The sequence below is a fragment of the Salmo trutta genome, chromosome 22, assembly GCF_901001165.1.
Source record: "Salmo trutta chromosome 22, fSalTru1.1, whole genome shotgun sequence".
Classification (NCBI taxonomy): Eukaryota; Metazoa; Chordata; class Actinopteri; order Salmoniformes; family Salmonidae; genus Salmo; species Salmo trutta.
In genome coordinates, this window is record NC_042978.1 from 18960753 (window position 1) to 18973713 (window position 12961).

Consider the following 12961-nt stretch of genomic DNA (forward strand, 5'->3'; position numbering starts at 1 on the left):
ACAGGATGAGAGAGGATGGTAGACAAGCGACAGCAACATAGAATACTAAGAGACAGCAACAGAAGAGGAGAGACGAGAGACAACAACAGACGACACAGAGAAAGTGATGGAGAGAGGCAGAGGAAGTGTGAGCACACAGTAGACTGTATCACTTAAAGCTGCTCTATGGATTCGAATTACTGCACAGTGTGTGTGTGTGTGTGTGTGAGAGAGAGAGAGAGAGAGAGAGAGAGAGAGAGAGAGAGAGAGAGAGAGAGAGAGAGAGAGAGAGAGAGAGCAAGAGAGAGAGAGACAGTTTGGGTACTGTGGGATTCTTTCATCAGTTTTGGCTTATTGGACAGGTCAGAGTCTGTCTGATGTTGAGTGTTTTTTGGCAATACACTGTAGATGTAGGCTATGTGTTCCAGAGTAGAGAGTAAAGAGTGTTCCAGAGTAGAGAGATCCACAGTAGGAAATGTAATTGAGTACTGGCAGTGTCTGCTGTGGAAGGTGCAAGTTACCTATCTAAAATCTCAATGTTCTAATCTCTCAATATTAATCTCAAAGTGCAACAAATGAATGCATTTAGCTATTGAAATTCCTCCCCGGGGAGACCCCCCTACTGGCTTTGGGCTATGCCCCCAATGTCTTTAAATCCTAGAAAAGCCCCCGCTAAACACTGAATTTTGTATTCACTGATTACATTTGTATTTAAAGTTTTGCAAAAGATGGTCTAAGATATGCAAGTCAGGTACAAAGGCAAGAAAATTATCAGAAGTTCTGTTTATGTATTTGAGCATTTGATAATTGCTGTTCTGCTATAGATACGTTTCAACATAGATCCCAAAATTGCTTGTACGCAATTGAGAAAAACGTATTTATTTCATTGGAACGCAACCGCATGATTGTACATCCAGACCACCAGAGGCCGCTGTACATCATGTATTACTACTTCGTGGACAGACCCGTTTCCTCTTCCTTTCAGAGTTTCACTAGATAGCATAGCCACAAAGTCCAAATGTGCTATATTGTAAAAATTGATAAAAACAAACATTTGCTTTCTGATCTTCATTTACGGTTAGGCATAAGGTTACAATTTTGATTAAGGTTAGGTTTAAAATCACATTTAAGAATACATTGTCGAAATAGGCGGAATATGACGTTGTGGCTGTGGTAACGAACCTTGCATTTTGATGTAAAGAATATACTAAGCTTTTCTCATTCAGCTGTGCTGTATTTCAGGTTATTTTCTTGTGAAAAACAGTCAACAATGAAGAAGTTTTTCGAGGACATAAAGAAAGATATAAAATTCAAGTCAGCGGGGCCAGGAAAGAAACTCGCAGAAGGCGGCAGGTAAACAAACTTTTCTAGTGAGCTAGCACGCTAACGTAGCCAGCTAACGTTAACGGCTTTGCTCATGCTGTTGATAGTTCAGTTGTTGAAAAGATGTTTATATAATCGACACCGCAAGTATATGGTATGTCTGATTCGTAGAGTTGCCTTCCCCGTCACTTGAATGGGCTCCGTTATGTTTGTTTTTCTAGTGTTCTGGACAGGGTGCATCATCGTTACATTAGCCTGGTTTACGCCACCACACAGCGAAGAAGACATAGTCAGGAATTGTAATACTTTATAACGTTAATTAAATTCTAATTTAATAGGGTCAGTGCTCTCCGTTATCCTTGGGACGGCCCTACCCTAACCATTTAGCGTGTCAACTTCAATGGGGACATCCCGGGTAGCACGGACCAATTTAATAGGATCTCTATGGAGGAAGAGCTGTGACTCACTGGTCTGGAAAGGAGGCCGTTTGTTAATGCGATATTCGCTCAGTAATTGAGCGGAGGCATTGATTGGTTCTCTCAACAACAACACAATTTCCTGGGGGGTTGAGAACAAAATATAATATTTCTATGTTTGAGACCTCTCGTTTGGATTGAAACCGTAACAGATGTAATGGAAGGGGGCAGCTCTCGGGGTCTGTGGGTGTTTGATTGAGAGTAACCTAACGTAGCAGGTGTAAAAGAAAGACACATGGCGTGAGAAAGAGCCAGAGGAGAACCAAACAGTAAAAGCCCACTTCATTATCAACTCATCGTGCCAATAAAATCAAAACAGCCTTTCCAGACTCTGAAGTCAGGAGGACTTTGAGTTTGGTATCAGCTAGACTACATCATCATAGCCTGTTCTATTAAATGCAAACCCTTGTGAGTTTAGCTAACAAGCCATGTAACTTTATACATCACAGCATGAAGTGTAAGTGCAGTCAAATGGTGAACGTGGCCCCTTCTGTTCCCTGCAGCTCCAAGCCCCGAGTGGTGCAGAACAGTGGCCCTGCCAAGCCCCGTCATGCTGCTCCCACTGAAGGAGCTCAGAAGGCAGGGGCTGCAGCTCTGGCCAGGATCGAGGGGCAGCCACGCCCACGGGCACAAACCTCACAGGATGCCATCCGGCTCCAGGGTGAGCGATTCCTATGCATCCAACAACTGCTGCTTGAATGACTGATGATGTCAAAGCCGTGGAGGTGTTTCACATCAGTGGTCAGAAATAGAGAACTGGGCTGTGGGTTAATGGTCTTTCTTTATTTATCACTCCACAGTGAAAAGAGAGCTTGAGGCAGAAGCTGCAGCAGTAGCAGCGACTGAGAAGGAAAAGATAACAGCTGTTGAGGCAAGGAATACATTACATGAATACATTTCCCCTTACATGCTGACCAGACCGCACACTCCATTGCGCGCTATTTGAGTTTGTCCACCCACACCAGATGCAATCAGGACACGCAGTTTGAAATATCAAAACAAACTCTGAACCGACTATATTAATTTGGGGACAGGTTGAAAAGCATTAAACATTTATGGCAATTTAGCTTGCTAATTTGTCCTGGGGTATACACATTGGGTTGTTATTTTACCTGAAATGCACAAGGTCCTCTACTCTGACAATTATTCACAGATAAAAGGATAAAGTTAGTTTCTACTAATCTTCCCTCCTTCAGGCTTCTTCTTTCGACTTTATATGGCAGTTGGCAACCATCTTTAAGGTGCATTACCACTACCAACTGGCCTGGAGTGTGGACCTCAGTTCATCTTTCAATCACCCATGTGGGTATATGCTGCTAAAAACCAATGAGGAGATGGGAGAGGCGGGGCTTGCAGCGAGTCAAGCGTCACAAATATAACCAAGTTCTATTTTAGCACCTGTCTACGCAGACGCGGGCACCTGACCAGTGTGGGTGCAATGATTGAATAACATGTATGTGTACATTTATTTACCAACGCGAGCGGTGTGGTCAGCATGTTACTGTTGCTCACATATAAATTATTGTGCCACTACTGCCATTGAGTTGTTATTTATAGCTAGTATGTGTCGTCTTTTGTAGGGCTCCAGTGTTAAGGATCCGGAATTTCTCTCAGTAACAGGTGTGTATTTCACCTGCCCGCTTACTGGAGCCACCTTAACTAAGAGCGAGAGAGAAGTGCACATTAAAGAGGCCATTTTCATGGTAGGACTGAAAGTGATTCTTCTTTTTAAAGTCATATGATGTCATGATTGCATTATCTGATTTTGACTGACATGAAGAATTGATGTCAAAAGCCTTAACACTAATTTGCCACAAACCCTCCTTTTTCATTAGTATGGTCCTGACTGAATACACATGATAAACCTTGTCTTGTCCAACAGCGGTTTGAAGAGGACGCAGTGGAGGCTTCCATAATGATGGTCCATACCTTCAACAAGGACAGGGAGAAAGTCAAGGCTGCAGTGGACATCATAAGCAAGTGAGAAATGGAACTGTCCTATAATGCAGGGTTTCCCAAACTCTGTCCTGGGGCCCCCCTGAGTGTACGTTTTTGGTTTTTGCCCTAGCACTTCACAGCTGATTCAAATAACCAATTCATCATCAAGCTTTGATTCCTTGAATCAGCTGTGTAGTGCTAGGGCAAAAAACATGTGCACCCAGGGGGGCCCCAGGACCGAGTTTGGGAAACCCTGCTATAATGTGTGATTTATATTGTCATGTTGACAAGAGTTCATGCGATGAGTGTCCTGACTTCCCATAATTTTCTCCCATCCTCTCAGGTACATTGAAAACATCTGTAAGAACCCCACAGAGGAGAAGTACAGGAAGATCAAACTCAGTAACAAGGTGTTCCAGGTACATTTGAGTCATAAGGAGGGTAATGTGAGACTCAATGTTTTCTGTCAGTGTGGTCCATTCATCTCTCTCTCTCTCTCTCTCTGATCTCTCTCTCTCTCTCTCTCTGATCTCTCTCTCTCTCTCTCTCTCTGATCTCTCTCTCTCTGATCTCTCTCTCTGATCTCTCTCTCTCTCTCTCTGATCTCTCTCTCTCTCTCTGATCTCTCTCTCTGATCTCGCTCTCTCTCTGATCTCGCTCTCTCTCTGATCTCGCTCTCTCTGATCTCGCTCTCTCTCTGATCTCGCTCTCTCTCTCTCTCTGATCTCGCTCTCTCTCTCTCTCTCTGATCTCGCTCTCTCTCTCTCTCTGATCTCGCTCTCTAATCTCTCTCGCTCTCTCTCTGATCTCTCTCGCTCTCTCTCTGATCTCTCTGATCTCTCTCGCTCTCTCTCTGATCTCTCTCTCTCCTTAGGAGAAGGTGAAGACTGTGGAGGGCAGTCGGGAGTTCTTGCAGGCTGTGGGCTTTCAGAGCATCATGCTGGATGTGGAGGGACAGGGTAAATCCATACAAATGCAAAATCTGTGCTTCCTATTGTCTGTGTGGCCTAGTATGTATCTGCAGAGTCATACTAAAGGGCAGCAATTCTCAGCTGGTGTGTCGCGGGAGGTTTTAAATGAGTGTCGGATATTTTTTTTTTAAATACACTATATATATATACACACAAAAGTATGTGGACACCCTTTTCAAATTTGTGGATTCGGCTATTTCAGCCACACCCATTGCTGTTGGGTGTATAAAATCGAGCACACTGCCATGCAATCTCCATAGACAAACATTGTCAGTAAAAGGGCCTTCCCGAAGAGCTCAGTGACTTTCAACATGGCACCTTTCCAACAAGTCAGTTCGTCAAATTTCTGCCCTGCTAGAGCTGCCCCGCTCAACTGTAAGTGCTGTTATTGTGAACTGGAAATGTTTAGGCGCAACAACGGCTTAGCCGCGAAGTGGTAGGCCACACAAGCACACAGAACGGGACCACCGAGTGCTGAAGCGCGAGGCACGTAAAAATCGTCTGTCCTTGGTTGCAACACTCACTACTGAGTTCCAAACTGCCTGCGGAAGCAACGTCAGCACAATAACTGTTCTTCAGGAGGTTAATGAAATGGGTTTCCATGGCCGAGCAGCTGCACACAAGCCTAAGATCACCATGCGCAATGCCAAGTGTCGGCTGGAGTAGTGTAAAACTTGCCATTGGACTCTGGAGCAGGGGAAACATGTTCTCTGGAGTAATGAATCACACTTCATCATCTGGCAGTCTGAAGGATAAATCTGGGTTTGGCGGATGCCAGAAGAACGCAACCTGCCCGAACACATAGTGCCAACTGTAAAGTTTGGTGGAGGAGGAATAATGGTCTGGGGCTGTTTTTTATGGTTCGGGCTAGGTCCCTTAATTCCAGGGGGAAATCTTAACGCTACAGCATACATTGGCATTCTAGATGATTCTGTGCTTCCAACTTTGTGGCAACAGGGGGAAGGCCCCTATCTGTTTCAGCATGACAATGTCCCCGTGCACAAAGCAATGGTTTGTCGAGATCGATGTGGAAGAACTTGATTGGCCTGTACAGAGCCCTGACCTCAACCCCATCGAACACCTTTGGGATGAATTGGAACGCCGACTGCGAGCCAGGCCTAATCGCCCAACATCGGTGCCCAACCTCACTGATGATCTTGTGGCTGAATGGAAGCAAGTCCCCGCAGCAATGTTCCAACATTTAGTGGAAAGCCTTCCCAGAAGAGTGAAGGCTGTTATAGCAGCAAAGAAGGGACCAACTCCATATTAATGCCCATGATCTTGGAATGAGATGTTCGACGAGCAGGTGTCCACATACCTTTTTGGTAATGTAGTGTATATTATACTCCAGTCAAAACTAAAACCAGGTAGAAAGTGGGTAAAAATGATAAGAAACCTATATTTTCTTTCATAATTTATCCTCTGAACAATTTTACTCACAGTATTTTCAATATAGAGTTATTAGCAGCACTACTTAGTGGATTTGGTAGATTTTGGGGGGGGGTCTCAAACCAGTGAGCTTAACATTCTTCATCAAGAATACAGTTGAAGTCGGAAGTTTACATACCTTAGCCAAATACATTTAAATTCAGTTTTTCAGAATTCCTGACATTTAATCCTAGTAAAACTTCCCAGTCTTAGGTCAGTTAGGATCACCACTTTATTATAAGAATGTGAAATGTCAGAATAATAGTTGAGAGAATGATTTATTTCAGCTTTTATTTCGTTCATCACATTCCCAGTGGGTCAGAAGTTTACCTACACTCAATTCGTTTTTGGTAGCATTGCCTTTACGTTGTTTAACTTGGGTCACATGTTTCAGGTGGCCTTCCACAAGCTTCCCACAATAAGTTGGGTGTATTTTGGCCCATTCCTCCTGACAGAGCTGGTGTAACTGAGTCAGGTTTGTAGGCCTCCTTGCTTGCACACGCTTTTTCAGTTCTGCCCACAGATTTTCTATGGGATTGAGGTCAGGGCTTTGTGATGGCCACTCCAATACCTTGACTTTGTTGTCCTTAAGCCATTTTGCCACAACTTTGGAAGTAAGCTTGGGATCATTGTCCATTTGGAAGACCCATCTGCGACCAAGCTTTAACTTCCTGACTGATGTCTTGAGATGTTGCTTCAATATATCAACATCTATTTTGTGAAGTGCACCAGTCCCTCCTGCAGCAAAGCACCCCCACAACATGATACTGCCACCCCCGTGCTTCACGGTTGAGATGGTGTTCTTCGGCTTGCAAGCCTCCCCCTTTTTCCTCCAAACATAACGATGGTCATTATGGCCAAACAGTTCTATTTTTGTTTCATCAGACCAGAGGACATTTCTCCAAAAAATACGATTTTTGTCCCCATGTGCAGTTGCAAACTGTAGTCTGGCTTTTTTATGGCGGTTTTGGAGCAGTGGCTTCTTCCTTGCTGAGTGGCCTTTCAGGTTATGTCAATATAAGACTCGTTTTACTGTGGATATTGATACTTTTGTACCTGTTTCCTCCAGAATCTTCACAAGGTCCTTTGCTGTTCTGGGATTGATTTGCACTTTTTGCACCAAAGTACGTTCATCTCTAGGAGACAGAACGCATCTCCTTCCTGAGCGGTATGACGGCTGCGTGGTCCCATGGTGTTTATACTTGCGTACTATTGTTTGTACAGATGAACTTGGTACCTTCAGGCGTTTGGAAATTTCTCCCAAGGATGAACCAGACTTGTGGAGGTCTACAATTTTTTTTATGAGGTCTTGGCTGATTTCTTTTGATTTTCCCATGATGTCAAGCAAAGAGGCACTGAGTTTGAAGGTAGGCCTTGAAATACATCCACAGGTACACCTCCAATTGACTCAAATTATGTCAATTAGCCTATCAGAAGCTTCTAAAGCCATGGCATCATTTTCTGGAATTTTCCAAGCTGTTTAAAGGCACAGTCAACTTAGTGTATGTAAACTTCTGACCCACTGGAATTGTGATGCAGTGAATTATAAGTGAAATAATCTGTCTGTAAACAATTGTTGGAAAAATGACTTGTCATGCACAAAGTAGATGTTCTATTTGACTTGCCAAAACTACAGTTTGTTAACAAGAAATTTGTGGAGTGGTTGAAAAACTCGTTTTAATGACTCCAACCTAAGTGTATGTAAACTTCCGACTTCAACTGTATGTGCAAAATGGATTTATTGACAATGAAAACGGTGGGACTGTTGTTCCCTTGTCATATAATTGCTACATTTACTATCAAAATAGTTTTCCAGATTGCATCTTTGACGACATCAACAACAAAAAGCGATGCAAATATTGGATCGAGACAACCTGATTCAATTTGGATTCCAATACAAAACCAGTTGAGAACCACTGCTATAAGTGGTACCCGGGATAATAATTGCAGATTCATCTTGCCTTCCCAGAGGAGAGTGAAGAGTTCCTGGTGCTGATGGAGCATGACCCGGAGGCCCTGGAGGTGATGAAGGAGAGTATGGACCGGCTGCAAAGGGGAGAGCCAGTCAGAGCCCAGCTGGACCACCAGCCCCAGGCCTTCAGACCCTCCCCCAACGCCATGCGTTTCGAACTACCCCCAGAGTTCTACAACCTCACTGCAGAGGAGCTCAAGAGGGAGCAGCAGCAAAAGTATGGACAACTCACGGATGGCACTGATACTACGATAATAATTGTATTTGTTATTGTGTAAGGTACACTCCGTTAGTGCACATGACGTGTATTATTGTTGGGTGGTTTGTTCCGGTTATGACTATTTTGTTTGTAAGATAAAGTCATGGTGGTTGTGTGTGGTATTCAGGAGCGAGGCGGTGGAGAAGAACGCCATGCTGCGTACCAAGGCCATGCGGGAGAGAGAGGAGCAGAGGGAGAGGAGGAAATACAACTACACCCTGCTGAGAATACGACTGCCTGATGGAAACATACTGCAGGGTCTGTATCTGCCAGCAAACACCTACTTTAATGTGATAAGCAGAAATAGTTTAAAATATATATATATTTTATTTCACCAGGTAGGCTATTTGAGAACAAGTTCTCATTTACAACTGCGACCTGGCCAAGATAAAGCAAAGCAGTGCGACACAAACAACAACACAGAGTTACACATGGAATAAACAAGCGTACAGTCAATAACACAATAGAAAAAAGAAAGTGTGCAAATGGCGTGAGGTAAGGCAATAAATAGGCCATAGTAGCGAAGTAATTACAATTTAGCAAATTAACACTGGAGTGATAGATGTGCAGATGATGATGTGCAAGTAGAAATACTGGTGTGCAAAAGAGCAGAAAAGTAAATAAAAACTATGGGGATGAGGTAGGTAGATTGGATGGGCTATTTACATATGGGCTATGTACAGCTGCAGCGATCGGTAAGCTGCTCAGTTAGCTGCTCAGATAACTGATGTTTAAAGTTAGTGAGGGAGATATGAGTCTCCAGCTTCAGAAATTTTTGCAATTCGTTCCAGTCATTGGCAGCAGAGAACTGGAAGGCAAAGGAGATGTTGGCTTTGGGGATGACCAGTGAGATATACCTGCTGGAGCGTGTGCTACGGGTGGGTGTTGTTATCGTGACCAGTGGGCTGAGATAAGGCGGAGCTTTACCTAGCATAGACTTATAGATGACCTGGAGCCAGTGGGTCTGGCGACGAATATGTAGCGAGTGCCAGCTGACTAGAGCATACCACCCGCAGTGGTGGGTGGTATCAGGGGCTTTGGTGACAAAACGGATAGCACTGTGATAGACCGTACCAGTCAAGTTTGGACACACCTACTCATTCCAGGGCTTTTCTTTATTTGTACTATTTTCTACATTGTAGAATAATAGTGAAGACATCAAAACTATGAAATAACACATATGGAATCATGTAGTAAGTAAAAAAGTATTAAATAAATCAACATCTTTTTTTATATTTGAGGTTCTTCAAAGTAGTCACCCTTTGCCTTGATGACATCTTTGCACACTCTTGGCATTCTCTCAACCAGCTTCATGAGGTAGTCACCTGGAAGCCATTTCAATTAACAGGTGTGCATTGTTAATTTGTGGAATTTATTTCCTTTATACGTTTGAGCCAATCAGTTGTGACAAGGTAGGGGTGGTATAAAGAAGATGGGCCTGTTTGATAAAAGACCAAGTCCATATTATGGCAAGAACAGCTCAAATAAGCAAAGAGAAACGACAGTCCATCATTACTTTAAGACATGAAGGTCAGTCAATCCAGAACATTTCAGGAACTTTGAAAGTTTCTTCAAGAGCGTTGGGCCAGTAACCGAAAAGTTGCTAGATCGAATCCCCGAGCTGACAAGGTACAAATCTGTTGTTCTGCCCCTGAACAAGGCATTTCCCCGGTAGGCCATCATTGTAAATAAGAATTTGTTCTTAACTGACTTGCCTAGTTAAATAAAGGTAAAATAAAAAAAGTGCACTTGCAAAAACCATCACGCTATGATGAAGCTGGCTCTAATGAGGACTGGCACAGGAAAGGAAGACCCAGAGTTACCTCAGCTGCAGAGGATAAGTTCATTAGTTACTAGCCTCAGATTGCAGCCCAAATAAATGCTTCACAGAGTTCAAGTAACAGACACATCTCAACATCAACTGTTCAGAGGAGACTGCATGAATCCGGCCTTCATGGTCAAATTGCTACAAAGAAACCACTACTAAAAGACACCAATAAGAAGAGACTTGCTTGGGCCAAGAAACACTAGCAATGGACATTAGACCGGTGGAAATCTGTCCTTTGGTCTGAGTATAAATTTGAACTTTTTGTTTCCAACCGCTGTGTCTTTGTGAGACGCAGAGTAGGTGAATGGATTATATCCGTATGTGTAGTTCCCACCGTGAAGCATTGAGGAGGTGTGGGGGTGCTTTGCTGGTGACACGTTTGTGATTTATTTAGAATTCAAGGCACACTTAACCAGCATGGCTACCACAGCATTCTGCAGTGATACGCCATCCCATCTGGTTTGTGCTTAGTGGGACTATCATTTGTTTTTCAACAGGACAATGACCCAAAACAAACCCACAGGCTATTTGACCAAGGAGAGTGATGGAGTGCTGCATCAGATGACCTGGCCTCACAATCACCTGATCTCAACCCAATTGAAATGGTTTGAGATGATTTGGACTGCAGAGTGAAGGAAAAGCAGCCAAGAAGTGCTCAGCATATGTGGGAACTCCTTCAAGACTATTGGAAAAGCATTCCTCATGAAGCTGGTTGAGAGAATGCCAAGAGTATGCAAAGCTGTCATCAAGGCAAAGGGTGGCTACTTTGAAGAATCTCAAATATAAAATATATGTTGATAACACTTTTTTGGTTACTACATGATTCCATAGCTTTGATGTCTTCACTATTATTCTACAATGGAGAAAATAGTAAAAATTAAGAAAAACCCTTGAATGAGTAGGTGTGTCCAAACGTTTTACTTGTACTGTATAAACATTTGAGCAAAGAATGTTTAAGGTTTCCAACAGCTGGTGTACTGTAGCTATTCACCAGTCAAATGCATGGAGGTGCTTATAACTTGACACTGACTATCATTCTTAGATTTATTTGGCAGTAGGACTCGTAGCTCTGTGCACCTTAATTGCACAAAACTCACAAACTGCGTTACAATGTAACTTCCATAGTCCGTTGGCGAATCAGCTTGAACAAAGTGAGGTGTAGGATCACTGATCTACAAATAGTATTCCTGCCAAATAATAGGTTTTGTGCGATTTAACATTTGCAGAGTTACGCGTCCCCTGGCTTAGACGATTCCCCCCCAAACTCACATGCACAACCAGACATTGATTGGAGACTGCTTGGGTTAAGTACAGAACATTTAGTAGAATTTTCTACCTGCAGCAACGCTAGTGGATAATGCTGTAAATACAGGTAAAAGCACAGTGCCTCCATTTTCACATTTTGCCCTTCAGGCACCTTCCTGGCCTGGGACAAGGTGTCTGTGCTCTTCCAGTTTGTGCGGGACTCCCTGGTGGACGGCTGGCAGCCCTTTGAGCTGGTGGCGCCAGGAGGACACAAACTCCGGGAGGACCAAGAGTTGGCCCTGAATGAATGTAGCCTGGTAAGCAGAGACATTTTTTTCAGAAATGTAAATATCAGGCAAAATAAGCAATGCAATAAATGTACTTTTGTTGTACAAGGTGCTGACTAATGCCTCTCTCTCGGAGGTCCCTGCGGTTCTGCTGACATTTTCTTGGGATGCCGCAGTGCAAGCGGACATTTCTGCTGCTGTTGGAAAGGGTCCTGCACTCCTCAAGCCAGAGCTACTGAAGAATATTCGAACCCTTGGCTGAACTGTCCCTGCGTCTCCACCTCCAGGTTGGAGATGACACCTTCATCCCCAAACCACATTTCAAAGGCTGTAGAAATACACAACTAATCCTTTAAAGGAAACGATAACAGGGGTTTCTAAGAGGAGACATAATGCCATGCAGTGTTTTTTTGTATTGTACCTTGAATGTAGGATGATCTGAAATGGCTCCCTTACTCCTACAGAGAGCTCAGCATGGTATGAGATTCTGTTTTCAGTGTCACTCTTCTGCTCCGCATCCTGCTTACGCAACAAATACTGACATACAATACTAGCTTTACATATGAACGAATGGGTGGTGGAGACTAGACTGGTTGTCGAATTATAAGGTTTCAGTTGCTGTTTTTGTGAGCCAGACTAGCTGTGGACCACAATGTATAACAGTTAAGCTATTTTATTTAAGAGAACTTGTAATATTCTATTTTGGACCTCAAACACTAAGATTACAGCAGCAAGCATTAAGTTATACCAGTACCTTAAAAGTGAAGGTTACTGGAGAGCTCCTGATGTTAGAAGCTTTCTTAATTGAATGACTTACAAAACCCTCATTCAATAGAGTAATTTCCTATTATATTTCTAAATTATCAAGAATGTTATTTGATTTCAGCAGCATGGAAATCTGTGATAGTGGTGATGGTTAGTACTGTATGTAACCAAAATATTTTTTTTTGCTGAGGCTTATCCCAGGTGATGGCTGGAATGACAACAACCTACCTCTCCTCACAGCACGTTCATGCGTAACCTCCAATGTTTCAGTTCAGTCCGAACATGAACAGCAGCAATTAGCAAATGTACCAAGTAATGTTTTCCTAACCTTGTTAAAGAACAACTAGAAAATGAAGGTCATGCTCTGTCTAGGTATCAAAGCTCAGTCATGTTTTGTTGCTTTTAAACCTGCCTGTAATAAAGATGAAGGTTGCATCAAGATATTGCTTTATCCCCCATAATAAAAGAAACATTTATGATTTGCAAATGG

At 43.1% G+C, this 12961-nt stretch overlaps 1 protein-coding gene across 4 annotated transcripts; it reads left to right on the forward strand.

Moving 5' to 3' along the window:
• Positions 1-939: 939 nt before the first annotated feature.
• On the forward strand, positions 940-12958 carry LOC115158293 (UBX domain-containing protein 6). 4 transcript variants are annotated; one of them, XM_029707063.1, is made up of 12 exons: positions 940-1056; positions 1222-1332; positions 2282-2439; positions 2579-2649; positions 3359-3481; positions 3661-3758; positions 4060-4135; positions 4591-4675; positions 8085-8304; positions 8474-8604; positions 11588-11736; positions 11843-12958. In XM_029707063.1, exons 1-12 carry the CDS (start codon positions 998-1000, stop codon positions 11966-11968), a joined length of 1407 nt encoding a protein of 468 aa, XP_029562923.1. In that variant the 5' UTR covers positions 940-997; the 3' UTR covers positions 11969-12958. The 4 variants fall into 4 exon arrangements, with proteins under 4 accessions (XP_029562923.1, XP_029562926.1, XP_029562925.1 ...); XM_029707065.1 differs by having other exon boundaries at positions 1052-1086; XM_029707066.1 differs by lacking the exon at positions 11843-12958 and having other exon boundaries at positions 11401-11727.
• The last annotated feature ends 3 nt before the right edge of the window (positions 12959-12961 follow it).

Excerpts from the sequence above, each read along its gene's own strand:
- LOC115158293 (XM_029707063.1), top strand. The coding sequence starts at position 998 with ATGTGCTATATTGTAAAAATTGATAAAAACAAACATTTGCTTTCTGAT. Across the intron at positions 2,650-3,358 it reads AAAAGATAACAGCTGTTGAG|GGCTCCAGTGTTAAGGATCC; the intron begins GCAAGGAATACA and ends CGTCTTTTGTAG. Across the intron at positions 3,482-3,660 it reads TTAAAGAGGCCATTTTCATG|CGGTTTGAAGAGGACGCAGT; the intron begins GTAGGACTGAAA and ends CTTGTCCAACAG.